At 46.5% G+C, this 27,876-nt stretch overlaps 1 protein-coding gene and 1 long non-coding RNA gene across 3 annotated transcripts in view; one reads left to right on the top strand and one right to left on the bottom strand.

Annotated features, from left to right (window-relative positions):
• The window catches only part of Aox2 (aldehyde oxidase 2), a 100,939-nt gene that overhangs the window by 63,416 nt on the left and 9,647 nt on the right, over positions 1 to 27,876 (bottom strand). For both annotated transcript variants that reach the window (NM_001008419.2, XM_017319653.2), the window contains exons 7-19: positions 25,858 to 25,941; positions 23,571 to 23,651; positions 21,404 to 21,548; positions 19,894 to 19,986; positions 15,935 to 16,086; positions 15,141 to 15,234; positions 12,213 to 12,322; positions 11,236 to 11,420; positions 10,459 to 10,645; positions 8,407 to 8,499; positions 6,821 to 6,990; positions 5,754 to 5,868; positions 3,452 to 3,574 (exon numbers count right to left, since the gene is read on the bottom strand). In NM_001008419.2, the coding sequence (NP_001008419.1) occupies positions 3,452 to 3,574; positions 5,754 to 5,868; positions 6,821 to 6,990; positions 8,407 to 8,499; positions 10,459 to 10,645; positions 11,236 to 11,420; positions 12,213 to 12,322; positions 15,141 to 15,234; positions 15,935 to 16,086; positions 19,894 to 19,986; positions 21,404 to 21,548; positions 23,571 to 23,651; positions 25,858 to 25,941 (1,632 nt within the window). The remainder of the gene's footprint in view (positions 1 to 3,451; positions 3,575 to 5,753; positions 5,869 to 6,820; positions 6,991 to 8,406; positions 8,500 to 10,458; positions 10,646 to 11,235; positions 11,421 to 12,212; positions 12,323 to 15,140; positions 15,235 to 15,934; positions 16,087 to 19,893; positions 19,987 to 21,403; positions 21,549 to 23,570; positions 23,652 to 25,857; positions 25,942 to 27,876) is intronic.
• Positions 194 to 26,434, top strand: Gm15759. The gene is made up of 3 exons (XR_865437.3): positions 194 to 615; positions 16,881 to 17,019; positions 26,347 to 26,434. It is a non-coding gene; the product is annotated as a predicted gene 15759 (long non-coding RNA).

Below are 27,876 nucleotides of genomic sequence, written 5' to 3'. Positions count from 1 at the left end.
GCTTCCCCTGAGTTGATAAATGCTACAAGGCAGAGGAACTTAGGACACTCTGAATCAATGAGTCAGGATGCTCTAAACGGAGGCTCACTCAGACCCAGGAAGTTCGAGGGCTGTAGCAGTGCACGCCTTTAATCCAAGCACGTGACACCCAGAGGCAAGGGTTTATCTGGCTTGCATTTCCACATCACAGCTCTTCATCAAAGGAAGCCAGGTTAGGAGCTCAAGCATGTGGGAACCTGGAGGCAGGAGCTGATGCAGAGGCCATGGAGTGGGGAGCTGCTTACTGACTTGCTGCTCCTAATGACCTGCTTAGCCTGCTTCTTATAGAACCCAGGACCACCATCCCACAATGGGCTGGGCCCTCCCCTATCAACCATTAATTAAGAAAATGCCTTACAGGCTTGCCTACGGCCTGATCTTATGGGGAGGCAGTTCTTAATTGAGGTTCTCTCCTCTCAGATGACTGTAGCTTGTGCCAACTTGACATAAAACTCTCCAGCACACACTTTGACCTCCATAAGTCGTGGCGGCAAACACAGAAGTATGTTTATTGCTGCAATGTGTGTCAAAAGACTTGCGGCCTTCTGATGCGATGAACTCCATCGAGTGAGCACGGTAAGTTAGACTCTGCTCTGTTTTACCTTCACTAACTCATTTCTCAGGACTTGGTGAGATGCATATCATTACTCCCCTTTTACAGGCTAGTAAGCCACGCACAAGGGTGTAAACAAACTCCTTGCCTAAGATCACACAGGTAGAAAGCCGCACAGTTAGAATTAAAATTTGTCAGCTTGGATCTAGTACCTGTGTGATACACTGTCTCTCTTATAAATATATTTTATATAGTTTTATCATATATATCATATATAACATTCACAATACACAACACATACACACACATATATACATGTATATGTTACTCTTGGCATATATGGCTTTTGTTTCCTGCCTTTGGTCATGCAAGAATTATTTGCTCACTTTAGACATTCTTATTCTGAAGACAATTTAAACCTCTAACTATTCTGAGTCCCAGAAGGGTCATGAATGTGTCCTCTGGGTGCTATTCCCCCTTCAGGAAAGTAGAGTTCAAATGGAAATAAAACAACAAAACCAAACCCACGTTAGGATTCCAGTGCAAGTCAGAGGGAGGGCCAACCAAGAAAACCCTCGTCCCTTGCCTACTTGGCAGATGGGAATTTGGTGTAGAAAGACTAACAACTGGGCCTTCATGACTCTGTACATTGCAAGACTGGTATCCTTCAGGCACATTTCAAGCTGTCCCCATGGTTCCCCAGTCCATCTATGCATACCATCTATGGCATATTGCAAGCCCAGAAACAAGCTGATTTCTCTCTCAACCTGATTTCTCTGATTATGATGTGCCGAGTTAGAGAATGCAAGTCCAAGTTGCTATAATTTGGGTCTGTGATGTACTGAAAACACCCATGAGATGGAGCTTAGTCTCTAGTTTGGCAACTCTCCCAGCATGGTCCCAGCATGAGAACGGTAAAACTTTTAACCAGCAAAGGCTCCTGGAGAGTTTTGGTTATTGGAGGCATGCCCTCAAAGTGAACTGTGGGACTTGGTCTCTTCCTTTTCTGCCTTTCCTGTCCCAGACATGAGGGGAACACTTTTGTTTACCTTTGCGTGGTCACTAAAATTTATTACCCAGCAAAGCATGAATTGAAACTTCTAAATCTTGAGCCAGAGAAACTGTCTATCCTATAAGGTATTTATCTTATTTATCTTGCTTGTTAAGTGATGACAGCATTACCACACCAGGCTGCACTTGAATTTTCTATGTTCTCACACCATTATTATCTTCAGATATAACTTAAATCCCACCACTGAGAGTCAGAAATGAGAGTGAAAATTTCTATAGAATTTCATTATGAAATTCTCATGACCTTTAGTCTCTACCTTGAAGACATATTGTTCCCAATTTCCACTCTCACCACCTTCCTCAACAAACAGGGTCCCAAGTCTTTGGGGGATACACATGCCATCTGGAGTAAAAATGTGCTTCCTGGCTCTCTTGGCAGTTACGTACAGCAGATGCAGGCCTTCTAGCCAATGAAATAGTAAGGCATGCCAATACACACATCTCCCTGTAAGGGATGGGAAATAATTTTAATTTTTTTGAGACAATGAGTCTCTATGTAGTCCTGGATCTCCTGCAACTTACTATGTAAGACCAGGCTGATCCCTAACTCACAGAGATCCGTCTGCTTCTACTGCCCAAGTCCTGAGGTCAAAGGCATGTGTCTCCAGGCCCTGTCTGGGCCTTTTTCAAAGAGCCATTAGGCTTACCCATTTTCATCCCTTTTGCTATCTGGAATGTGGATTTAATGGCCAAAGCGTCAGTAGCTGCTAGAATGCAAACCTTGTGTTACGGAGAGACTAGATTCGAAGGCGCTGGATTCTGGATACACACAGCTCACAGGCTGTGGCTTGTGTCCCACCCAGCCTGACTCCCAAGGCAACAGTCTTGAAACGTGGGACCCTTACAAGGTGCCTAGGTAATGGGGGCTCAGTAGCTCTGTGGGTTATTGTAATAACCATGGTGGAACAGCTTTGTTATGAAAGCGCATTTCTCTGCGCTTTTCCCCTCCACAGTCTGGAATCATGTAGCATTAGATTCAGCCCTTCAGCTTTGGACTTCGCAGACCTTAGAACCATGAAAAATAAATTCCTGTTCATTACACAACCTTGGGGGTTCTGTAATAGCAGCACAAAACATACCATGTAAACAGTGTGCACAGATGTAAACAGACTAGCACATCATATAAGCCCTGGGTAGATCACTTCTAGTCATTTTCCTTTTCTCTTGTCAGTAGGCAAGCATTCTACCACAGAGTTCACTGACCGACGGGCCTGTCTTTCTTACTTTTTGTCCTGAGTCAATGTCTCACCAACCTGCCTCAGTATAATTTGTGAGCCTCAGCAGGCTCCACAGCCATAATATAGGCCTCTGCCACCAGGCCTGGTTAGTTCTAGGCCTTTGAATGGAAGAGTGAAACTTTTATTCTGATTGGTTTTTTTCTGTTTCTTGAAGCCAAAGCTAATTTCATCTCATACAAGTAATATCTTCCAAAGCAAAATGATTTTTTTTCCAGTGCAAGCAGGGGAAAAGGTTTTGAGCTAGTCTTCTAACATTTATGATGATGCTCTCGACCTCACAATTAAAAAAAAAAGATTTATTTGTGTTTTATGTTTATGAATGTTAGCCCACATGTATGTCTATGTGCCAGGTGCATGCCTGGTATCTGCAGGGACCAGAAGAGGGTGTCAGATCCTCTGGAACTGGAATTACAAATGCTTGTAAGCTGTCATGTGGGTGCTGGGAATAGAACCTGGGTCTTCTGTAAGAACAGTCAGTGCTCTTAACCACTGAGCCTTCTCTCAAGCCTGGCTTTACAATCTTAGAAGGAGCCTGACCAGCCCAGCTTACCTCGATGGTGAAAATCACAGGTTTCAGATCCTCGTAGGTGATTTTTATCTTCTCAGTTGCTCGTTTTGCCTGAACATCAGTCTCTGCCACCACGGCACAGATGACCTGGCCCACACAGAGAACCTGTAAAGTACATATGTAAACATAGCATCTGTAAAGTACATACATAAACACACAGCACCTGTGAAGTACATACAGAAACATAGAGCACCATAAAGAAGGCAGAGGGAGAAGGCTCAGTGTGTAACAGGGCTTGCTCTGTAAACCTGGGGACCTGGGTTCAATCCCCAGAACCCACATAAAGGTCGGTGGAGATAGAAACAACTCCTCCACATGTGCCCTCCACACCTCCCACTCTCCACACCGTAATAGTGATAAACGAACCAACCAATTTAAGTAATTTTAAAGCAAATAGAACAGAAGCCAAGCTCAATGTCATCGGTAGTTGGTGTCTTGGATGTCATTGTTGAATAGAAATAGCCACACTGAAGTTACATGTGCTTGGGTACAAATTTAAAAATAACGAAAACGGAAGGTCTTGGGTTGTACCCAGTGATCCAGAACTTGCCTTAGTGTGTGTGAGACCCGTGATTAGACTTCCAGCACCAAAGTGCAGATTATAGGTTCCACCCACTGGCCACTGTATTCAGTGAGGGTAAGTCCCAGATGTTGACTGTAACACAAACCAAGCAAGTCCCCTGTTGTGATGTGTTCACATGAATTCTTTCTTCATCCTGTCATGTAAGAGCTTGCAGCGTATGTGGTAGACCCTGCCATGAACTGACAAACTACTCAGTCAACAACTGACTGTGTTGCAGCACCTATGAGATAACATTTGGCGACAGGACCTTTACAGAGGTTATTAACAAGGAGTGGGGCCTTTGTACAATAGGACCAGTGAGCTAAAGAGAGGGAAGAGTGAACAGAGAAAAGACAAGGAGCAGGCAGCCGTCAGCAAGCAAAGAAGAGACCGCAGAAGCCAGACCTGCTGACACTGTGGCTTTGGCTCAGCTCCAGAGCTTTGAAAAGCCATTTCACTTTCAGCCTCTCACTGTGCATTTTTTTAACTTTATTTTTGTGTGCATAGGTAGTTTGCCTGCATGTAAGTCTGTGCACCACATGCGTGCAGTGCCCCCAGAGACCAGAATAACAAGTCGGATACAGGGGAACTGGAGTTACAGACAGTTGTGAGCTGCCATGTGGGTGCTGGGAATTGAACCCATGTCTTCAGGAAGAGCAGCTCTTAACCATGAATCCCATATCCAGTCCCATGGTCAGGCAGTTTTATTATGGCAGCCCCAATAGCCTGCTATATGACAGTCAACCTCTCCTGATGGATTCAATAATAAAACAAAACAAAAAACCATCCATCCATCCATCCAAACAAACAAACAAACAAACAAACAACTCACTGATGTCTTCTACACCAGGAGGAAAAAGAATGTGGGGTTGATTGAAGTATGACAGTAGTGACAATAGCCAGCACTTCATGTGCCAACCATTGTCCTAGACACCTCACGTGTGTTCACTTGCCTAACTCCTACAATACAATGATGTGTGTGTATGGTTATTCCTCCTTTAGAGATGGTAAACTCCGAGGGCATACAGTAGGTGGAAATGCTCTGGCCCCAAGTCAGGGTGGCCTGTAAACGATAGCTGAATATGAATTAAAAGCCCAGTGACAGCCAAGACAACTTATTAAAAATAGAGCACACAAAGGAAAGAGAGGTCTGGTGAGAGAACAGGTTTAGGAAGGGAGAGAGCTCCCTGTAAATTAGAGGGTGGGGCTGTGGCCCCCCTCACCTCCTTTCTAGATCTTTCTAGGGCAGCAGTTCTCAACTTGTGGGTCTCGACCCCTCTGGAGGTTGCATATCAGATATCCTGTATAGCAGCTATTCACATTAATATTAATAATAGTAGCAAATTTACAGTTATGAAATATCAATTAAATAATTTTATGAGGAGCTGGGTTAAAGAGTTGCAGCATTGGGAAGGTTGAGAATCATGGTTCTAGAGCATTCTGTCCTGATATAGATCATTTCCTGGTATTTACTTTTCAGGTAAGGGCAAATGAATTCAGAGGTGCACAGTGGCTGAATCAGATCTGTGATTAGTTTTGGTCTAGTGTGTTATTTCCCAACTTCAGAAAAGCAAGGTAGAATGGTGGCACTTGGGAAAGAGGAGCCAGGATCTTGGCAGTCGGCATCTCAGTGGCAGAAAAATCTAGGGTGCTAGGTCAGGTGACTGACAGGGTCCTTGGGTGATCTGCACAGGCGACTGGGAGAGCACAGCCCATCCATACCTTATCTACAGCCAGCAATTTGTCATCCTCTTCACCATTGTTGCCTGGAATGTCTTCAGCTGTTATTACATCAACCACACCAGGCAGGTCAAGGACCTCAGATGAGTCGATTGATCTGAACACAGGGAGAGAGTTAAGGAGATATGTGCGAATGCTGAGGGCCTCAAACCCAAGGGAAGGACATGGTTGAAAATTAAATCATCTGTCAATCTGTCTTTAGCAATGAGGGTAAACCTGCCATAGAGTAGTGTCTGGGGGTCCTGCTGCAGGGCCAGGATGCAATGCTCCAGCTGCCGGGGAGGGGCAGTGAGACCAGTCCTCTTTGGAAATGTATGACAGTATTTATTTCCTATTCAGTAAAGAGGCTGGCGATTTAGGGGTATCAGGGTGGCTCTGAGTCATGCAGGAGGCTGGAGGTCTCACGTAGCCCACATGGGCCTGGAATTAGCTATGTGAGGATGACCTCGCACTTCTGATCCTGTTGCCTCTACCTCCTGAGTACTGGAATCACTGCAGTTTACAGCTATGCTGGGTTTCTAAGGTGCTGGGGATTGCACACCAGGCTTTGTGCATGGTAGAGTGTTTCAGCACTCTACCAACCGACCTACATCCTCAGCCCCTGTGATTTGTTTGTTTGTTTGTTTGTTTGTTTACAGGACAGTCTATTCTAAATATTTTTCTTCCTCTTGGAGCTCTTTGGATCAGGGCATTGCAGAAAAGGGCATATTCCCATAAGGCATCCCCAGGTATACTGTAATCTCTAAAATTAACCCGTAAACCCTACCTGCTCAAGGACCAGGCAACTTCTTGGAATGCTGGGAGTTGTAGTTCTTAGAAAATATCAAAGCCTCATGGGAAAGTACAGTGACCTATAGGTTTGTCTTTTTAAGGTGCTGCTACACCTCAGGACCATTTTCACATGTGAAATTCCTGACCAAAGTCCATCTCTTGGTCGGCATTTAAAGCTTGCTTTAATTTGGCCCAGAATGGTAGAGTTGGTTTTTCTCTGATGAATCTCAGGGTTAACTGTACCTTTAAAAGGATTTTGGAAGCTTTGATTTACTTACATGATTCTTGCATGAGCTCTGGTACTGGTGACTAAAGCCATGAAGAGTTCTTTATCCACCCTAGGGATGTCATCACAAAATACAGCTTCCCCCGTGGCATGTTTAAGACCTGACAGGTGCATGATGGGACGTCCAACTGGATCTTGGAGAGGTTGGTGAGAATCTACTCTCTAGAGAGGAAGAGAGAGTTAGCCCAGGAACCTTTCACCTCAGGTGGCCTTCTGACTCGGGGAGGAGGCATGGGACAGTCCCCGTGGGTCACAAACATCGGAGTGAGTCAGAAGATGAGCACGGCCATTTCATGACGTAACTAGAGTGGGGCACTGTCCTCATGCTTCCAATGACCAACCTGCTTATGTTCATTGTTCTGATGAGGCCTATGTGATACAGCATGACCTCGGAGAGAGACCAAAGCCTGAGTGAGAAGACTTGATGGGGGTGGAACTGGCACGGGATACTCCAGACCCAGCGGGGTGTTGAAAGAGGGTGTTCTGGGACTTTTCTCTGAGACGCTTGCACTGGTTATGTGTGTGTGTGTGTGTGTGTGTGTGTGTAGATGTGAGTGTGTGTGAGTGTGTGCGTGCAAACATGTGCATGTGAATGTGTGTATGTATGTGTGTATGCATGTGAGTGTGTGTGTGTGTGAGTGTATCTGTGGTTGTGTGCGTGTGTGAGTATGTGCGTGCATACATGTGCATGTGAATGGGTGCATGCATGTGAGTGTGTGTGTGTTAGGTGTCTAACTGTGGACAGATGGCTAACTGAGGTGCCCATTTAACATATCAAAGCAGGCTCTGGCCATGCCTGGTCCCTACTCACAGAGGCAGTACCTGTTCCAGAGTCATGCTGGCTGGCACACCACACTCTACTCTTCTCAGCTTCTCCCTGGGCTTTCTTCATCCGCCCAGCTTCTCTGATTCCTATGTAACCTCAGCCACTGCCGCTTTTGTTCTCTTGGTCTTCGGCTTCTCTCTTAGGCCCCCTTCACCTCCCTTACCTCTCCCCTCCTCTCTCCTGTTTTGATTTCCCCCTCCCCTTTCTCATGGCCGGTTCAGTGTTGACCCTTTCAGAAGCCTCTGGCTGTTCTTTCCCTCATAGCTACAATAAACTCTACCTCCTCAATCACACCTAGGAGAGCCATGTCTCTCTCTCTCTCTCTCTCTCTCTCTCTCTCTCTCTCTCTCTCTCTCTCAGGGCGTGTACCTGCAAGAACAGCTATTTTCTAAATGGTTCTTCAAGAAAGATGAGTGCAGTCACTTGCAAGGCCTCTTGTTTGCTGACTGGAGATTAAAAATGTGCAGTTTGGGCTAGAGACTGAACCTCTGGGCTCAGCTACTCTTCTGGGTAGGTATTTAACAAATACCCAAAGAATATCACTTTAGAGTAATTATGACTGTCTGTCTGCAGATCAGTCTGGCAGTGCAGCCTTGTGCCCTCCAGCACCAGCTCTTGGGGGCCAGAGGCTACTGATTTGAATTAGGAATAATTAGAAAGAACTAAAAGTTACTCAAGTGAATAGGTTGCCTGGCCCACACAGCTCTCTCTTATCTCTCAGTGTAGGTTTCAGTGAAATCAAACTCACTGACCTGGTATGTTTGGACTCCCCGGGGTAGCGTGACCTGGAAATCTCCCAGAGAGCTTAGGAACCGGTCTGCGATCTCTGGATAACGCTGGCTGTCCTGGGATCACACGGCACAATGAGAGAGACTGGTTAGTCTGGTTCAGGCTGGGTTTGGATTATGAAAACCGGCTCCTAATGTGCTGAGGGTGGCCTAGTTACCCTGCCAGGGTTTCACTTCTTATAACCCTGGTGCCCTCCCACCCTCCCATCCAAGACGGGACTTGGGTGACTGGTTTGAATCTGATCCTCATGTACCTGGAGGGAAAGGTCTGAACTTGGAGGTGGGAGAAAGCAGGGGTTGTTAGGAAGAAAACTCTAGGGCTGGTGAGATGGCTCAGCAGTTAAGAGCACTGACTACTTTTCCGAAGGTCCTGAGTTCAAATCTCAGCAACCACATGGTGGCTCACCACCTGTATTGAGACCTGACGCCCTCTTCTGGTGCATCTGAAGACCTAGATAAATAAATCTTTAGGCTCCAGACGGTGGACCTAAGAGAGCAGGGTCGGCCAGAGCGAGCAAAGGACCTGAATTCAAGTTCCCAGCAACCATCAGTACAGCTACAGTGTACTCATATACATAAAATAAATAAATTAAAAAAAAAAAAAAAGGAAAAGAAAAAACTCTAGGCTGGATACGCCATCCCAGAATAAGCCAGAGCTCATGGTTCACACAAGGAAAAAGATTCTGAAGACTTTTTTTCAGTATCCTAGCTGCTCTGGTATCCTGACTGAGAAATGAAGTCAGAGATTAGGGACAGTAGCCACAGGGTGGGGGTGGCTGAGGGTTATAGGACAGGGAAGGGTGAGAATTGCGTGGTGGGGGAGGGTTGAGAGAGAACAGGGACAAGGCAGGAGGAACAAGTGGGAGTGTAGATATCTTCATTAACATATTCCAGACGTTTGCAATCAGAAAACCTAGAGAGCTGGGTAGATGTTAGTAGACATGCCAGTGCTTGTCTTTTGAAACATAAGAATTTGAATTTACAACTTCATATTGATTACAAAACTCTAGAGTAAGCAAAATGAAGCTTTAGTAGCACACAGGAGATTAATGTTTATTGGATGGGGGTGGGGATGAAGGAAGGGGGCGTGGGGATTCTCCGGGGTGATGAAAGTGTGTTGTATTTAGTTTGAGCTGGTGGCTCCACAGTAGTATATCTGTGCATCAAGTTTAAACAGGTGGGTTTAGTTACATATTTATTATTTGTCTCTTGTTTCATGGCAAATTATGCTTCAATAAAGTTTATTTTAAGAGAAAAAAAATCACAGAGGAGAGACACAGGCCTAGTAACAGTTCTGTGCTGGGGCACGATGAACACCGGAGAGCCGAGGTGCTTTGACAGGCCTTCAAGGCTGAATCCCAGGACTGACAAAGGCTTCCCAGGAACAGAGGAGAGATAATGGTAACAGGCTCTCCACAGGACAATTGGCAAAAGCAGTGGTAAAGCTAAGAACTCCTGAAGCAAGGAGTTGACAGAAGCTGGTGTTCTGTTCCGTCCTCCCAAGTGTGACCTCTCCAAGCAAGAGCTGAGGTTTACGACAGCGCTAATGGATTAGAATTGGCTGTTGTTATAGCTGATATCCTCTTAGGAGGAGAAATTTGGATATAGACATTCACCCAGGGGCAGTGTCCTGTGAAGGCATTAGCAGGGTGATACATACAAGCTAAAGAACCCTAAACATCCCCAGCAGACATCCCCAGGGGACGTCCCCAGCAAGCCAGCAGAAGCCAGGCGAGGGGGTAGAGTAGAGCCTCACAGTTCTCAGGAGGATCCGCATCAGCTCTGATAACAGCTCTGGATTCCAGTTTATTTTATTTGGAGACAGCTCTCTGTAGCTCAGACAGAACTTGAGCCCTTTGTGATCTCCCTGCCTCAGCCTCTCAAATGTTGGGGTCGCAAGGTTGAGTCACCTTACTCTGCTTCCTGATGGCACCTTGGTCAAGGCCTCCTGGCCTCAGAACTGTGAGTCCATGATCGTGTGTGAGAGCATCTGTCACTGTCCCCCAACGCACTTACGGTGGACTCCGGGGGCAGCTTCTGGTCAGCCTTCAGTTCCTGCAGAACCTCCAGGTAGAACTTGAAGAAGAGGCTGACAATCAGAGTCCTCCTGAATTCCACTTTGCCTCCCAGGGCTGAGCCTGGAAGGGAGACTTCATCCAGAAGCAGTCTGCAAGCCTCGTCTAGCATCAGTGCGTTCCAGCGCCTGGCACCGTGTGAGGCAAGAAGAACCAGTTAAAGGTGGCCTGATTGCAGGGAACCGACATTTTAGAGACTCCCCCCCCCCTCCCAGGGTTTCCCTTAGAATTTCTGTTTACAAGGGACGATGGACAAAACAAAGCCTGCGGGTTGCTCCAAGAGGCACAAGAATCATGGCTGAGTGAGAATGGTGCCTTCTCCATTGCAGCATAAATCAAGCATGTTTTGGAGTCAGAATATTCTAGAACCATTCCAGAATATTCTAGAGCAGCACAGAATTCACACTTGAATGCCCTTTACCTAGGAAGAAAGTGTGAACCCTATGGTAGGAGCATTGAGTGCCCCACAGAGAGGCCGGCTGGGTGTCCATTTGCAGGAGAAACAGGGGCTGGATGAGAAAACACAGGCCATTTTTGTTGTGTCCTCTCCCCAAAAGTGGCCTAATTGAAGCCAAATAATGTGGAATTAAGTCAGCAAAACTAAAGAAGGAAGAAGCAGTGGTTCTTTTGAGTCCAAGTTTCTGTCATTCCAGTTGTCAGGGCCAATTCTTTGTCCTGTCATTGAGGCTCCCTTTAAGGCACAGAGTTCATGACTCACCGGCCCAGAAGCTGCTGGCAGGACCTTTGTGCGCTGACGGTGGTGGGCCCCACCCCTCCATAGGCAATGCTCAGCTCCTCAATGACGTCTGTGCCTTCTCTGAACAGGACTCTCATGCCAGCATTTACATCAGGCAAGGCGTTCTGATGGCACTGGGCCTGCCGGAAGGCAGACACGAACTCCCGCTGAGGAGACAGAAACCACTCCTTCAGAATGAAAAGCCAGGTTTCTTCCTTCCCCGGGTCTTCTGTAAGAGCGACAGGTGGTCACAGCTGCTGAGCCCTCTAATTCGACGATACACCATTTTTCTATCTGCTACCTTTGCATGCCAAAGTTTCTGTTCCACAGGAAGGACTACCAAAGATTATCCATAGCTGAAATGAAACTTAAGACTTCATTATGACCTGTGAGTGGTGTGTGTGTGTGTGTGTTTGTGTGTGTGTTATTGTGCTTCTTTTAGAGTCAAGCACAGCTTTTGGAAAGAGGCCTATGGAACAGAGAGGGCAGAAGGCCACCTTCATAGCTAGCTGGGTGGTATCCTGGACCAGGGAACATCTGGAGGCCTTGTGTTTCTATGTGCTGTAGGGTTTGGCAGAAATGTGGGGCTGGGAAAGCCAAGTCTAGGGCTCCAGCTTCCTGTGTGTCAAGTGGAGAAGCTCCATCTGCAGCCAGAGAACCTTCACCTATGGAAACAAGTGGGCTTGGGAGCGTGGCCACAGGCCTTCCTGTGGGCTTCCGCAGGCCACACCCCAAGGCTGCGGGCCACACCCCACAGCTGCAGCAACAACCAAAACCCACATCCAGCAGCACTTGTGCAGGCCAGCCCCAGAGGTTTATTGCTGAACCAGTTTGCAGTGGGTCAGGAAACAGTTTTGGGGGCACGGTTACGCTCCTTCCGACTGTCTGCAGATAGCAGAGATGACTTCACTATGGACAACGGGAAGAAACAACGTCAAGGCAACCAGCCAGGGTCTTACCTTCTGAGAGTGTGGGATGTACACAGACCCCAGAATCTCCTCGGGCTTCAGGTCTGCACTTGCCAACCCAGCAAGAAAATGTCCACTGAGGGGAATCTGCCGCGGGCCTTCTGTGGAAGGAAATGCCATTTCAGGACAGCCGTGAGAAAAGCAAGCCCCATCCGCACCTTCAGAGGTTGGCTGCCAGAGGAGAAGGCATATGACCTCTGTTCACAGAGACTGAGGCAGAGGTCCCAGTCTGTGAAACTGTCCAGTGTCCCCTTTCCTTCCACTGTGCGTGACATTTGTTTTCCTGTCAACACTCATGCCATACCCACCACCCTGTTGGTTTTCATCCTTCAGCGAGGCTAGCTAACTAAATGAACCACGGACGGAGGGTCAAGGCTGAGGTATAACTTATGAGAACACTGGGTCTCACTGTAAGCAGTTATCTGCTTTTCACACTTACTGCAGTTTTGTGTTCCTGACGCAAACATACCTTTAAACAACTTGTCAAATCTCCCTTGGGCTCAGCTATCACTTCTTGGGACCAGAGGGCTCTCCTCCGGCTTTAAAATATGGTTTGCATTTTTTAAGGTAAAGGATATCTGTTCTCAACCTCTCCCAAGACCATTGGGAAATACAGACATTTACATTACGATTCATAACAGTAGTGAACTTACAGTTAGGATGTAACAATGAAGATAATTTTATGGTGTGTGTGTGTGTGTGTGTGTGGGTGGGTGGGTGGGTGGGTGGGGAGTTACCACAACATGAGGAACTGTACTAAAGAGGTGCAGCATTAGGAAGGTTGGGAACCACTGGTATAGGATGAATCCTGAAGAGGTCAAACCACAGCCCAGGGATGGCATGAGCTCTGTGCAGGTTGGAAAGCTAGCAAAGTCACCGCTCATCACTGCCTGCCTCCCTTGCTGCTAAGTCCGTGAGCTGAGACCCTGCCTTCTCTGGAGTGATGGAGGTCTGTGCCAGCTTCAGCAGAGTTTGGAAGGCAGATACCATAAATCAAAGGTAACTACAAATACCCAATAGAACATTGCTACCATCATGATAACAGAAGACCCTGAGAAGGTACCTCACCATCTTGGTATCCCCAGAGCCTTGGCTTCTTGACCGTTTTGTGGGTTATACTGGGGTCATCCCAAACTACAGGCCTGGTGTCCTCAGAGAGGAGCCCAGCTCCACCAGCACACTTAACCTTTTAATGGTCTCCTTCTTAGTAGGTTTCATGTGAAAGCAATCAGGGAGTGGGGCCTAAGCATTTTTTTCTCAGCTCCCAAGTCTCTCCTCATCACCTCTGAACTCTGAGCAGTGAGTGACAGCATTAAACACCCCAGGGAGCCTAGAAGTCCACAGGGGCAGTGGCTGTGGCTACTTCCTCTGTATCCCTGTGCCTGGGTGGAGGCAGGGAGATCTGCCGAGGGAGTGGGAGGGACAGAGGACGGAGTATTGGATGGCTAGTCAGGTATTCAGCGAGGAAAAGGGAGGGCATTTTAGAGCTAGAAGCCCTGGGGACAGGGCAGGATGGTCTGAGGAGATGGGGAGACGAATGGAAGCCAGACGGACAGTGGTTCACATCTGCTAAGGTTTCAGTACTAGTCTCGCTCAAAAGTTAGGTCCAGAAAGATGGCTTAGGGGGAAAGGGCACTTATAGCCAAGTCTGATGATACTTGTGCACAGTGACATGCATCACACACACACACACACACACACACACACACTCTCTCTCTCTCTCTCTCTCTCTCTCTCTCTCTCTCACACACACACACACACACACACACACACACACACACACACACACATACACACACACGGTACAATACATTAAAAAAAAAAACACCTCATTTAGCTCATGGAATTTAATAGGGATTGTAACACTATGAAGCGATTGCTGTGAGCTGTGGTAGAATACTTGCCTGACATGCATAAGGCTCTGGACTAAGATAGACTCCTGGCATGAGAATAGAGGGCAGTAGGGGGTGACTCAGATAGGATGTAGTTTGAAGGAGGAAGGCAAGAGCCTTGCTCTCTTAGGCTGAAGGAAGGCACCCTTTGCAACCTACCCACTCCCCACCCCTCTTTTTTTTTTGGTGAGACAGTCTTTTTACATAGTCCTGGAACTCACAATGTAGACCAGAGATCCTCCTGCCTCTGCCTCCCGAGTGCTGGGATTAAAGGTGTGCACCACCAAGCCTAGTTCTTAGTCTCTTTTCAAAAGAATCTAATTTTATTTTTAGTTACGTACAGCTGTTTTATGTGGTTATGTGCATGTGAGTGTGGGTGACATTGGAGGCTAGAGACGTCAGATTTCCTGGAACTGGAGTTACAGGTGGTTGTGAGCTACCTGACATGGGAGCTGGGGAGTAAACTCAGGCGCCCAGCAACAGCAGGGCGTGTTCTTAACTGCAGACCCATTTCTCTAACCACATTCACTTCATTGAAAGGCTGGTTTTTATTTTTTTTGAAATGACACATACATAGTTTTATGTCTCTGTGAACATGTGCCATGAGCGTGGGTGCCCACAGCAGCTGGGGATGTTGAGTCCCCCGGGAACCGGAGTTGTTGGTGCTTGTGAGCCACCTGATGTGGGTGCCAGGAACTGAATTCCAGTTCTCTGTAAGACCAATGTGTACTCTTAACCTCTGAGTCATGTCTCCAGGACCTTGAAACCTTGCTCTCATGGTAGCTTTTACACATCATCCCTGGTCAAGCAAGAACACATGAACTAACACATGAGCATATGGTGTGTGTGTGTGTTGTCAGCAGAAAGCACCTCTGCCCATTGGTACAATGTACCTTCCTCATGATAGTCGCTCCCTATGGTGAACTGAGTCTGTGACCTAGGCTACTACTTAATGCAGTTCCTTAAGAAAACCTTAAAAATGTAATTAAAAACAAAAAACAAAGGCTCTATAAGGAGTGCAGCTTACCTTCTGACAGCAGATTGAGTGTGGTGTTGCCCACAGAGAGGATAGGATTCAGGTCCGAGTAGCAATGCCTGCTTATAACATGTCCTCCTAAGGACTAGAGAGAGAGCAACATCTTGGTTAGTGTTTTGGTTAGGCCAGGACATTTGCTTGTGATCCCCTCAGGGTCTCGGAAAGGGTCAAGAGGAATCTTGGCCAGTTCTGTCCTCAGGGGTCCATGTATGTTGGGAGGCATCTCTTATGCTCTCGTTGACTGACCCGATCTCTCCGTTAGATGTGCTTCCAACCCCCAAACTCATTCATCACCCCCTTCTTGACAGGCTCTAGTGAGTTTGGAATCACTTGAGAGTTTTCAAAGAGTCAATGACATCTGCTGACTCCCCAGGGTCTAAGGATCTCTGTTACACCGCCCAGCAGATGTTGGAGAAAGGCATGTATGCATGCTTGCAAAACCTCACGTCAGTGAGTCTCCAGCTGTGGTTTTAATAGTACAAAGTCAAAGGCTGGCCGGCTTTCTGTAGGTCCTATACTTCTGTTAATGAAGCCTAAGGTTAAATCAGTCTTTTTGACAGGTTTGTCAAGAAATTAGCAAAAACAGGATGGCCTTTGTGACCCGTGTTCCTGCTTAGCTACTGTGTTGGATTTCATATAGAATTTTCTTAAACGTTTTACTAAATATCATTTATTGATTTAAAAGTCTTTGTTAACTGATCTGTCGTTTCAACTCATTGAGACCTTTTGGCTTATCCTGGTGTCTCAATGATGAGAAATGTGTGTGTGCCCAGCGGGAGACCCACCGCCATGTTCCGGATCTGCTGTCCCGCCAAGCTCCGGAGGTGTTTCAGGAGTGCTCGGTAGGTCTGAGTTTTCTCCTGTGGGAGCTCAGAGATGCTCTCAGCCAAGATGTCCTTCACCTGAGCCAGGCTGCAGCAGGCACCTATGGTCAGTCCTGGAAGAGCAGGTTGTTTTGTTGGCATGGGAGGTGCAGAGCTTGCATCACTACACTATAGGGTCTCACTTAACATTTGGTTAGTGTGCTGACTGCCATTGTGGCAGCTCAGAGGGTCACCAGGAGCTCCCATGTCAGCTAGATCAGTCTCTGGGGACTGGGCTGTGTGTGTGTGTGTGTGTGTGTGTGTGTGTGTGTGTGTACATATAACCTTGGTTGGCAATCCTGTTTTTCTTTTTCTTTCACTGGTACACAGCCTGTTAGATTTGATTGGACCCATGAGCCTCAGGGGTCTGCCTGTCTCTGCTTCCCTAATATTGTGATTATAGCGTGTCTTACTTTGCCCAGATATTTTATGTGATTTCTGGGGATCAAACTTAGACCTTTTTGCTTGCAAGACCCAGATAGCTGATCCAGTTTCCCCGGCCCTGGCTATAAAACTTTTAAAATGCTCCAAGGTGATCTGTCTCCTGTGTAGCTATGCACGGGACCCTGTGGCCGCACTTGTCTTTGAACAAGTGTGAAGAAATAGAGATAGGAGAGAAGAAGTACTGGCAACAACATGCCAGTGGTAGATCCTTCTAGAACTCCCATAATCCTTCTGATCGACCATGATTACTATGGGGTTAAGGAGAATAAATCTGATAACATTATCACAGTGGCAAAGGTTATTTGAATCCCTAGGTCTTGGTCTAAAATCAACACTTACTTTTTGGAAGGAAAGAGATTTTTATACAAACTTGAAGTTCGGACAAATATGAGTGACCTTCTCCCTGGCTTTATGTTTCTCCCAGGATTTATGGTGATGCCAATTTGAATCTGACAGGATACCAGCACATTAACCGCTCCTGGTGATTCTTAGAGGAAAAACATGTGAACGACCAACCCAAGTAATGAACAAGCCAAGCTTCTATTTACCTGTCAAGAAATGAGGTAGGCCGTGTGAACCTCTCCATGTAAATCACTCCCACTTTGTGTGACCTTTCAGTATGTTCTTATTTGAAAACATTTCTAAATATAATAGCTCGAGAATTTAGGCCAAGATGACCCAAACAAGAATCAAATCAGTCACATTTTGACTGCAGATTTTCCAACTCTGATGATCACAACCTTCATGAGTCGGTCCATGAAGGACACTGGCCAATCAAAACAAACACATCCCAAGGGAGCGGCTGCCTCAGGCTTCCCATTGGCTGGTGGTGTTGGGTGTGGGGAAGTTCGGGGGTCACAGGAGTGGGGCGAAGGGAGCTGTGTGGGTGAGCACCCAGGAGGAGAGGCACAGTGCTCCTTGCCAACTGACCAGAAAGTAATCAACATTTTGACAACAGTTGGGAGTTAAACGTGTGAGGATTGGCAGGATGTGAGCAAGAACTTCAGGGTTTCTCCTCAGTAGGACAGAAGGGTTCAAATCAATATAGGAAAGTATGTGGTCACCCAAGACAACCAGAGTTGACCTTTTAAAAGAAATCCTTCACCTCTCTCAAGTTTACATAATGAAACCTTAGCACACAGGGCTGGAGTTGAGCTCACTTGCAGGCCCCGGATAGCTGCTGTGAGACTGATTTTTAACAGGTTTCTGCTTGGATTTTTAATTTTCTCTTGTTGATTCATCTCTGAGAGTATTCAACCCTCCCACATAGCTATATTTTGTCAATATTAAATGTTCTTGGCACAATATATCCTTTGTCTTTGCCAACACCCTCTCACTCCCTCTCTCCCCTCCTTCACCCCCGACCCCTGTTTCACTAACCTCAGTTAACTTCCTGGATGGAGAAGACCAGTAATTCATGTGCCAAGAAAATCTCACCTGAAATCTGTAACTAAATAGTCCCTCATTTTCAGAATGTCGGCCTGGAGTGCTTGTCCTGTCTCAGCATCTCATAGAAGATAATTCTTATGAGATCTGGTCTCACCTCAGAACCCCTACCTATGGCCTGTTGATTCCTTATCCCAGTGGTTCTATTAGAATCTACTGTTCACTTCTGTAAAACCTCTGGCCTTAACCAGACGGAGTGGCACATGTCTGTAACCCCAGCACTTGGGAAGTTGAGACAGGGTGATTTTGAGGCCAGCCTGGGCTACCTAAGGAAACTGTGCTTCTAAAACCAAACCAAACCAAACCAAACCAAACCAAACCAAACCAAACCAAACCAAACCAACCAAACCAAGCCAAATAATCTTCCCAACCGCAAACTAAAACTCAAACCCAAGGGCTGGAGAGATGTCAGTGGTTAAGAGCAGTGGCTGCTCTACCAGAGAATCTGGGTTGAATTTTCAGCAACCACGTGGTAGCTCACAACTGTCTGTACCTCCAATTCCAGGGGATCTTGTACCCTCACACAGGCATATACGCAGCAAAACATCAATGCACATGAAATAATAATAAAAAAAACCAACAACAAATACTCAAACCCTAAATGCCTGCTGTATCTCTGCAGGAGCCCAGTAGAGCTAACCTTGTTCTCTGTCAAATGATTCATTGTCCCGAGAAGACCCTGGCTCTCTTTAGGGAAAAACAAACCAGACACAACATCGTATAAACATCTTACTGCTGTTATTTAAGCCAGAAATACAGAGACCAGAGTGGATCATCACTGCCTCTTTTGGCTTTTTGTTGCTTTCTGTTTTTGAGACAGTCAGTCTCTTGTTGCCAAGGCTGACCTTGAATTCTGATCCTCCCTCTCCATCCTTCCACGTTGTTGGGATTCCAGGCATGAGGGCAGGAGCCACCATACCCTGATCCTGCTTCTGGTTTTGACACAGACAGCAGCAGCAGCAGCAGCAGCAGCAGCAACAACAACAACAACAACAAAACAACCCCATGCAGCTCAACCCTCTAGCGGGGCTCCAAAATGCCAGCTCCCTGTTCTATATAGCTCTGTCCTCACGGGAGTTCATACTCTGACCGAGGCCAGACAGGCCATCTGGGCCTTTGTTGTGGTGCTTCCATTGTTCACATTACCTCCTCAGTGTTTCTATATGGTTTTAAACTTTGACTCTATGCCTCATGGGCCCATCAGCAGTGACTTTGGGACACTTCATATTAATGCCTTTAAAAGAAAATTAGGCTGAGCCAACTGTGGATATATGAATGAACGTGTAGTTTAAAGAGACCTTTACATCAAAGGTGGGACTGTTGTAGAGATATATGACTCCTGAGGGTGCTGCCGTGAGCACAGCTGGTTCCAGACACCCCAGTGGTGCTCACACTGCTGGCCACAGGAAGTTTCCTGAGGACCACTAGAGGGTGCTCACGCCTTAGCTTTAAGCGAGTCATTGGCCACAAGTTGCACAGACTTCAGAGCCTGGCTGGCTTCCTTTGGCGGAGGGACCAAGCTGGGCAGTTAATGTGAAAAGGCAGTGGGGCTTCTGAACTGTGAGCTGGTGACCTTGTAACCTGATGCCCTTGGGCGAGCACATTTTCTTTTTGCACCGCAGGTTCTTCATCTATAGGGGAAAGATTAAGCTATGTTGAGGATTTTGAATTGTGCCTCATATAAGGGCCCCAGAGACAGGAGGGCTGAGGAAAAGTGACCCTTTCCTATGGAACAACCTATTTTCATTACTGACTTTACTGATACTTGGTATCAGAGAAAAGTCAGAAAGCGGGAAGACTGGCCAGTGCTTGGCCAAAGAGTATGGAGGGTCTCTGGCTACAACCTTGACTTTGGCCATGAGGTTTGCAGAGGAGACACACTTTCACTTCAGAAAAAGAATGCAGTATGGGCCGGAGCTAATAAGATAGGTACCTGAGGGTGATCTGCCGAGGTTAGCCATTCACTACTTCCTAGCAGGGCTGGAACTTACCTCCACTGGTTTTAGTCACCATTCTTAGATCAGGAATTCTAGCAGGAGACAGGAGGACAGGGTAAAAGTGTCCTTGAGACTTCATGGCTGGTCCTGAAGGAAAAAAATACATTTTAGAGAGAGAGAAAAAAATGCCCTTTCTTTTACATTGAACATTTCTCATAAAAACATTCAGACACAAAGCTTAAACTTTGATAATAAATATGTATGGAAGTGAAAGCAATGACCATATATATATACTCCTCTGCCCAATGTATGCATTCCCTGACTTGTACTCCTGCTATGTAGACCAATAGGAAATAAAACCGTGAGAGGCTCCTCAAACTCCCTTACACATAAGACTGGCCAGTGCTTGGCCAAAGAACCTGGAAATACTTCTAAGAATGTTTGTGGCTGAGAGTAGTGGTGCATGCCTTTGATCTCGGCACTCAGGGGCAGAGCCAGCTGAATTTGAACTCTGTGAGTTCAAGACCAGACTGGCCTGCATAGTGAGTTCCAGGCTGGTCAAAGTGACAACACTTTTTTGACTGCCTCAAAATAAGCAAAACAACAACAACAACAAACAACAAAAGACCAAACCAAAACAACAAACAAAAACAAAACACACACACACACACAAAACACCCCAAAAAACCAAACCAAACCAAAATAGAGAATGTTCATATGACTCGGTGTCAAGCACCTGCTGATCATGTGTGAGGCTCTAGGTTTGATCCACAGCATGGAAATAAAAAGACATTTATAAAACCTGGGGGCCCTGGAAATAGCTGGAGCTATTTTAACAGACTGGAGGGGCAAATCTTTCCGTGCTCATATAATGGAGTAGAACCCATGAACGTGCAAAAACAGGGGATGAGTTTCAGGTCAAGAATGTTGACTGAAAGACACAAATTTCAGAGTAAAAGCGACAGTCTCTGTACAGTATATACAAAATTAACTGACACGTTGTTCAGTTAATTCAGACGTATGTGGTAATCATAAAAAATGAGGAAGAGGCTGACCAATGACAAACAGTTCACCTGAGGGGTGTCATCAGGAGGGAAGGGAGGGAGGAGCAATGGCTGTGCCTCTCAGAAGGCCAGTGGTTAGAACACCAATTACACGTTTGTGGAGAATGCTGGGCATCAAACCCAGAGCTTGAACAGGCTAGGTTAGCATTCTACCACTGGACTCTGTCTGTGTGTGTATGTGTGTGAAGCAAAGTTATTAACATGGCTATGGGTAGTCAGTAGGTATGTTTGTTAATACATCCACAAATATTTTATGACATTCTTTATGTCTATTTAATATTTAACCGTAGCAAAAGAACAAGAGATAAAATGAATTAAAACATTTTTTTTTAAAACCCTCTCATATCATCCCCAGCTATCCTGAATACTACTAGGGTGCATGTCCATCACCTTTGAAAGTCACTGAATTTGCTAGACAGGTGAATATTTCATCTCTAAGCAGCAGATTGGGAACGGATCAGGGACCAGGAAGTTCAACCAGGCAGACTGTGACCACTTACCCAGGGCTGTGTTGCCCGAGATGAGAGGAGCTTCAGGGTACTTAGCTTTCAGCACCAAGAGTTCTTGGAGGGTTCCTGGGGCGATCCAGGTGATTCTCTCTCCATAAAAGGTTAGGGTTTGCTTCTCTGGGTTCTCAGCCATCCTCTGAGGGCAAATGACAGGATATCTACCTGTGTACATACCAGCCACTCTGGGCCACAGCAGGCCCTGGGTGGGTTGTGTCCTTCTAGGAAGACTTCAAGGTTCTGGGGGACACTTGTCCAGAAAGACACTCGCTATATCCACTGGCTAAAGCCTGAATTCATGTAAATAGGTGGCCTTTGGGGAAGAAGTGACCCTATAAGTCAGTGCCTACCGTTGACTACTGCACAGCCTCGGATAATTCAGTATTAATTCAGTTTCATGGCTTTTATATCACAGTAATCCTAATGACCCCAAATTAATATCATCAGTCTGGATTTTTTCCTTTAATATTTATGTCATTTCTCAGTGAATTCTTGATGTCTGTCACCTCTTAGATGTGTCAGGGGCACCTCACATTTATTTTGCCCTAACTGAGCTCCTTTCTCAGCCCTTGGAAAAGAACACCAAAGGAAAGCCGACCTGCCCCGCTGGAGGTTTTTCCATCTGGAAACTGGTACCCTCTAGCTACATATAACACTGGGGTCAGGCTTGGCTCTCACTCGACATCACACCAGCAGCAAGCATACCCAGAATCTACTTGGTCCTCACCACCTGCACCAAAGGTCTAGCCTCTGCCCTTTGGGGTGGTGGCTATCCCCTTACAGAGCACACTGCTTCTTCCCTGCCCCCTCCTCAAGCTTTAGGAGGTTCTTGGCTCAGCAACAGAAAGCATCCTGATATGACGGCAGTAGGAGCTTGACCCTCTTCTATGTGACCTCCCTCATAGTGGCTTTTCCTATACACAAGGGAAAGCCAAGCAATGTTAAGTCCAGCACGGCCCGTCCTGACGGCTTCTGACCTTCCCTCTTTACTGTGTTCTGTTCAGGCTGGTTCTGTGAGTCCGGATTAGGCCAGCTGTCTGTCGTTTTGTCTCTAGTATGTTCACACTCGCTATTCCCAAGGCCTGGCTGCTTCTCCCAGAACGCCTCCCCACGACAGACTCCACTCTTCCTTCTAGAGTTTCTTCAGAAATTACCTCCTCAGAGGCATCTTCTCTGGACACAGCACTGAAAATTACAACCATCTGCGTTCTAGCCTTGCCTCTGCTTGCTGATTTGATTTTTCCTTAGCTCTGGATGTCTCGGAACTTACTGTGTAGACCAGGCTGGCCTTGAACTCACAGAAATCCGACTGCCTCTGCCTCCTGAGTGCTTGGATTAATGGTACTGTGCCCAGTTTACATAGTCATCTATTATTTTGCTTACTGTCCACCTCTCTTCCCAGATTGCAAGCTCTCCTAGGGCAGTGTCTTCTGTTAGCTTCCTTCCTTACTGTATAGCTAGTACTTACAACAATGCAGTGTGTTGCTAAATGGGTATTTATTTTTGAATGAGTATGTTCTCATTCAAAATATTCAGAATGTTTTCTTGCCCCAGAAAAGGGGGCTGGAGAGGGTTAGGGGCATACGCTGCTCTTGGCAGTGGTTCAAAATGTCTGCTATGCCAGTTCCAAGGATCCAACACATGGGCACATGGGCACATGTGTACACTCAAGTGTACACACTCACACATAGACATACCGACATACACATCATTGAAACCAGAAATGAATATTTAATAAAAGAGGGAAAAGTATTTTATAGAAGGGGCCTGGGATGCCTGAGAAAGAGCGCTCACTAGGCTTATGGAGGAGGGGTGGGGCTGGGTGCCCCTGTTTCTGTCAGTCAAGAAACTGCCCCCAAAGCAGGGAGCAAAGGAGGGAAGAGGCAGTGTTCCTGACAGTCAGGTGCAATGGAGGACGCTCAGCAAGCTGAACGGCCTGGACAGTCAACAGGGACGTGTTGCAGATCACACTGATTAAAAGTAATGCTGGGTTGGGTTTTAAAAAGCCCAAGGTCAGCCAGGGATGGGAGGAAGTAGGTTTCTGGATCCTACCCAACACGTCTCCCATTTGACATGTCACCTGAAGGACGTGGTAGATTTACAAAATTGGGTTCATAACTGGAGATTTAAACAAGCACATAAAATACCCGTGTTGTCTTACCAGGAGTTCTGGGGGAAATATGAGCTCCTGGGTCGGGTCCAAGGGCTGGAACTCGTCTTTCACAAATAGCTTCGTGCAAATCTTTATAAAAGGAAGAAGCAGATGGCTGTGTCAGCTCAGCTCAGTTGGAAAGAGCCCTGGGATTCTTTAAGGAATTAGGGCAGGATGCATGCAGTAGGAGTCTCTCACGTCCCCCTATTGGGAACTCGTTGTAACCCAATGACTTAGAATAGGGGTGGGATTGCCCGACAGAGAGCGGCTGGTTGCCAGTAATGTGGTTCTAGAGGGAAGAGTGTCTTGACTCTTACAAAGAGCATCCTGGGAAATGCCAAGACTTCTTGTGAAAGTAAACAGATGCTAGAGGAGCTTGGGGGAACCTCCACTGTACTTACTGTCCCCTCTGTTGCAAATCATGGTCAACAATCTCAAGCTCTGGGGATGTCCCAGAGTTTTCGGGAAAATGACTCTAAACATATCTTTCTGCATAAACACACACACACACACACACACACACACACACCCCTCATGACTGTTTATTGAAGGCTTTTACCCATGTTAGTGTTATTTCATCTCCGTGACAATTGTATTAAAAGTTATAATCTGAATTTTGGCATTTTGCCCACCAGGAAAGGGAAGCAGGGCAGAACCGGACCCAACTGCCCTCCTGTCTCCCTCACATCTGCTTCAGTGCTCTCCTTGCCAGGAGAGGAACCTGAGGACACAGGAGAACTGAGCTGCAGGGTGTGGGGTGCAGGCGCATAGAGGAGAGAGAGAATCACAGACATTGGAGGGTTGACAGGTCTGGTTCCCTCTTAACACCCCCACCCCCACCGACCTTTCTATGGAAAGGTGCTTAACCTTTCTAAAGAGTAAGTGGAGATAATGCTTATTTTGGAGGGTAATTGTGATGATTAGATGAAATGGCCTGACATTTGTCATTTCCCACTCCTTGTCTCCCCCCCCCCCCCCCCATCTTTCTGAGGCCTTGAGAGGTTCCAGAAAGCACACATGGTTATTCCTTGTACGGACTCTCTGTACCCCTGCAGGGTGAGGTAACAGTGGACCAATTGGTTTCTTGTGTGAGAAGTAGCTTGGGCAGTACTTGGGGCCAATGATTTGGTTCTAAAACCTAGAAAAAAAGATTTCACGTGAGAATCAAAGTTGCCAGACAGTGAATCAACAGGCAGAAATGAAAAGTTCTAAACAGGCTCAACAGCAAGACTTAACCGTTGTCCAAATGAAAAATGGTCAGAGAGTAAGAGGTAGAGGTGGTCCTAGGCAGACACCTGGTCTGTCACCCAGCAGGGACACCCCTGTGAACTGCCGTGTCACTGAGCACTCAGCCTTCTCCACAGAATGTGTGACTGTGAGGAAAGGATGGGGTTTTACTTTATAGTTGTGTTTCTCCTTAGGAGTAAATACCGAGGAACATTCTAGCTTAAACACAACCCTTGGTGTTTGGCTTCATTAAGTCAAGTGGTACCTAGCGCCCGACCTGAGGGTGCTCAACCCGAATGCCTGAGTCTGCAAGGTGGGGAATGGACTTTGGGATGTGTTGACTCTTCCAAGTGTTGATCTTCCTCGAGTCACTTTGGGGGTGTGTAGCTCGCCTCCTCGGGTAACACCTCTTTATTCCACCGCACCCCTTCTTTAGACTAAAGAAAGGGTATCAGCGGGAGGTGCTTGTGGACAGGTGGGTCTGAAGGACACAGACACACACAAAGAGGATGAGAGGCAGTTTTTTCTCAGGCCGGCTCTGAGCTCTTTCACAGCCTAAGAGGTGTTAGCTGGGATCTTATTAACCTCTCTATTCGACCCCTGTGAGAACAGGATGGTGGATCTTTTAAAAAGGAATGTCTGTCAGATGATAGTGCCACAGGCTGGAATGCTGCAGTGGACTTAGCTTGCCAGCTGACAGTGCTGTCTCTGTCTCAGCTCAGGGACCGAGGACGGCTGTGTGAGCAGGGACAGCTTTAGAACTTGTTTCTAACCACGGAGGTGACCTCATGCAGTCGATGCTTTTCTGCCATCTAAGAGGTTTTTGTTTCCCTTTTGTTCCGGCCTTTCTAGTCTGAAGTCTATGAAGGGGAAGGTCCGATTGTGATTGCTGAATGAGCAACTATGCTCACTACATACCTGCAAACTGCGGGGCTTCCTGCAAGTGCTGGGAAGGTTGCAAACAAAGCGGGAGCCGTCCATCAAATGCCTATGCATGCTCGGCGCTGCCAGAGCTAGGTGGGCGTTAAGCAATGCACAGAGAGAGAACAAAACAGACCGAGGGACTCACATCACTTTTGCTTCCCGATGAGTCACTTTCCTTCTGATCCAAGCAACACTGTCCTGTTCCTTTCTGTGGACAACCGTCTGGCTCCTGAGGACATGAAGTGCTGTATGTGAATAATACTTTTTATAGGCAAATAAGGTCGTGCCCTGAAGGTTTGAACAATCTATACGAGACTTCAGACTCTGAAGCCACCTTCTACTTACAGGGATAGCACAAGGCTGATCTTGCTTTGCTTATTTACTTATTTTATGAGGTAGTTTATGAAACACATACCATATAAACAAGTAATATAAAATAGCACAATGTGCAGAAATGTAAAGAAACACCCACTGCCCAGGTCACTGGCATTTTGACATATTTGGGATTATATTGTATTTATATCATATCTATGCTGTACTCAGTAGATGAACACCATTCATTGAAAGTACATATCTGAGCTATTTTAGAGTAATGACTAGTGGTAAAATACATTTTTTAAATGGTATTTTTCAGGACAACCATGATACAGCCACTACAGCGCATACATATTTTGGGACATTGCTCATTTAATTCATATGGAACCTTTACGGAAGGGGAATGCAGCTGGGTGAGTTATGGCAGTTTTTAAGTGGTCCCTGCTTGCAGCTCATCCGTTTCTGTTTCTTGCAACCCCACTCCTTGTACCTGCTTCCTCAGGTGGTCTCTCCTGTCTTGCAAAGCACTTCCTCCCAACTGTTTGAATTCCCTGTCCTTTCCCCATATCTTTTGCTGCTACTTGCTGACTCTGTCCAAGAAGCAAAAGCAGCTGGCAGAGCAACCAGCCCTTCCTCTCCCACCATAAGCTCTTAGAGTCCCCAGGATGGACGTGGGTCGATGGAGGCTGAAGAAAATCGTGCTTCTTTGGGTTCAGTGGGTAATAAAAACCTGTGTCCTACCTGGGGCTGGGTTTCTTTCACCTAATGTAGCATGAGACTGGCTGGCAACAGGGTGAGCTATTGGAACTCATTTTGGACTTTATCTCCAGCACCTGTGTTCCAGGAGCGGCAGGTAGTACCTACACTCTTAGGGAAAGGAGTTAATTTAGCACTCTTGCTGGTATCTCATGCTTCCCCACTTACAGCAGCAATCAGCTGAGTGTACAGTCTCTTTATTCCACTTTTTAGTGTGTCAACTCTGGCTCCCTCACGGGGCAATAGAAATCTGGGACACACATGACCAGAATACCCTCCTGGCTTTGGGACACACCCACTGTATATTTCCAGGTCTACCTCTACGGCATGTGGAACTGAGGCAGGAGCACATACAGAGATGTTAGCCTGTGGCTTCTGCTTTCTCTTTCTATATGGCTCTGTAGTGGCTGCATATGCTCCTGTGAATACTCCAGCCCAGTGTCTGCTCTTTCTCTATAAGGAGCTTCATTGAACTTGTGTGCACACATTGGCTCCTAAGACCTTCCCTAAAGTACCTAGCCTAAAGGTACAGTTGAAGCCCTATATGGAGAATGATCCAGAAAAAGATAAGCATATCGAGTTATCCCTATGGACTCCTGAATAGCTGGGTAAGAACTACAGGGGGCTCCTCCAAGATGTGAGGTACCCTTTGCTTCTGCCTAATGTCTCCCCCCACATCCACTGTGTCCTCAGCAGAGCGTCATCAGATGCACCATCTTGAGTGTCTGCCAAATGCTATTCAGTCAACAGCATTCTCATTATGAGTAATTATTTGTTGAGCTCTTACTAACTGCCAAGCAAGACATTTGAGTTTTCACCAGAGAGATATCTCTATTTTTGGAGGCTGTTCCCTGTGTTCTTGGAGTGAATTTTAGCTTCTACGTTGCAATTTCTCCTTCTTTTTCTATTTTCCCATTCCCAGTTGCTTGGGTTCTCAGAAGAAGCCTTCTTCACAACAGCAAAGCCTGGCTTGACTTCTAGTGTTTACAGACAACATTTCAGCTGCACTGGATAGATGCCCTGTCTCACTGGTGGTGAGTGTCGGACAGACAGCTTCTTAGCTCACCTGACTTTCTTCTGTGGTTCTAGACCA

The sequence above is a fragment of the Mus musculus genome, chromosome 1 (genome assembly GCF_000001635.26).
Source record: "Mus musculus strain C57BL/6J chromosome 1, GRCm38.p6 C57BL/6J".
Classification (NCBI taxonomy): Eukaryota; Metazoa; Chordata; class Mammalia; order Rodentia; family Muridae; genus Mus; species Mus musculus.
This window is presented reverse-complemented; position numbering and strand designations above follow the sequence as displayed.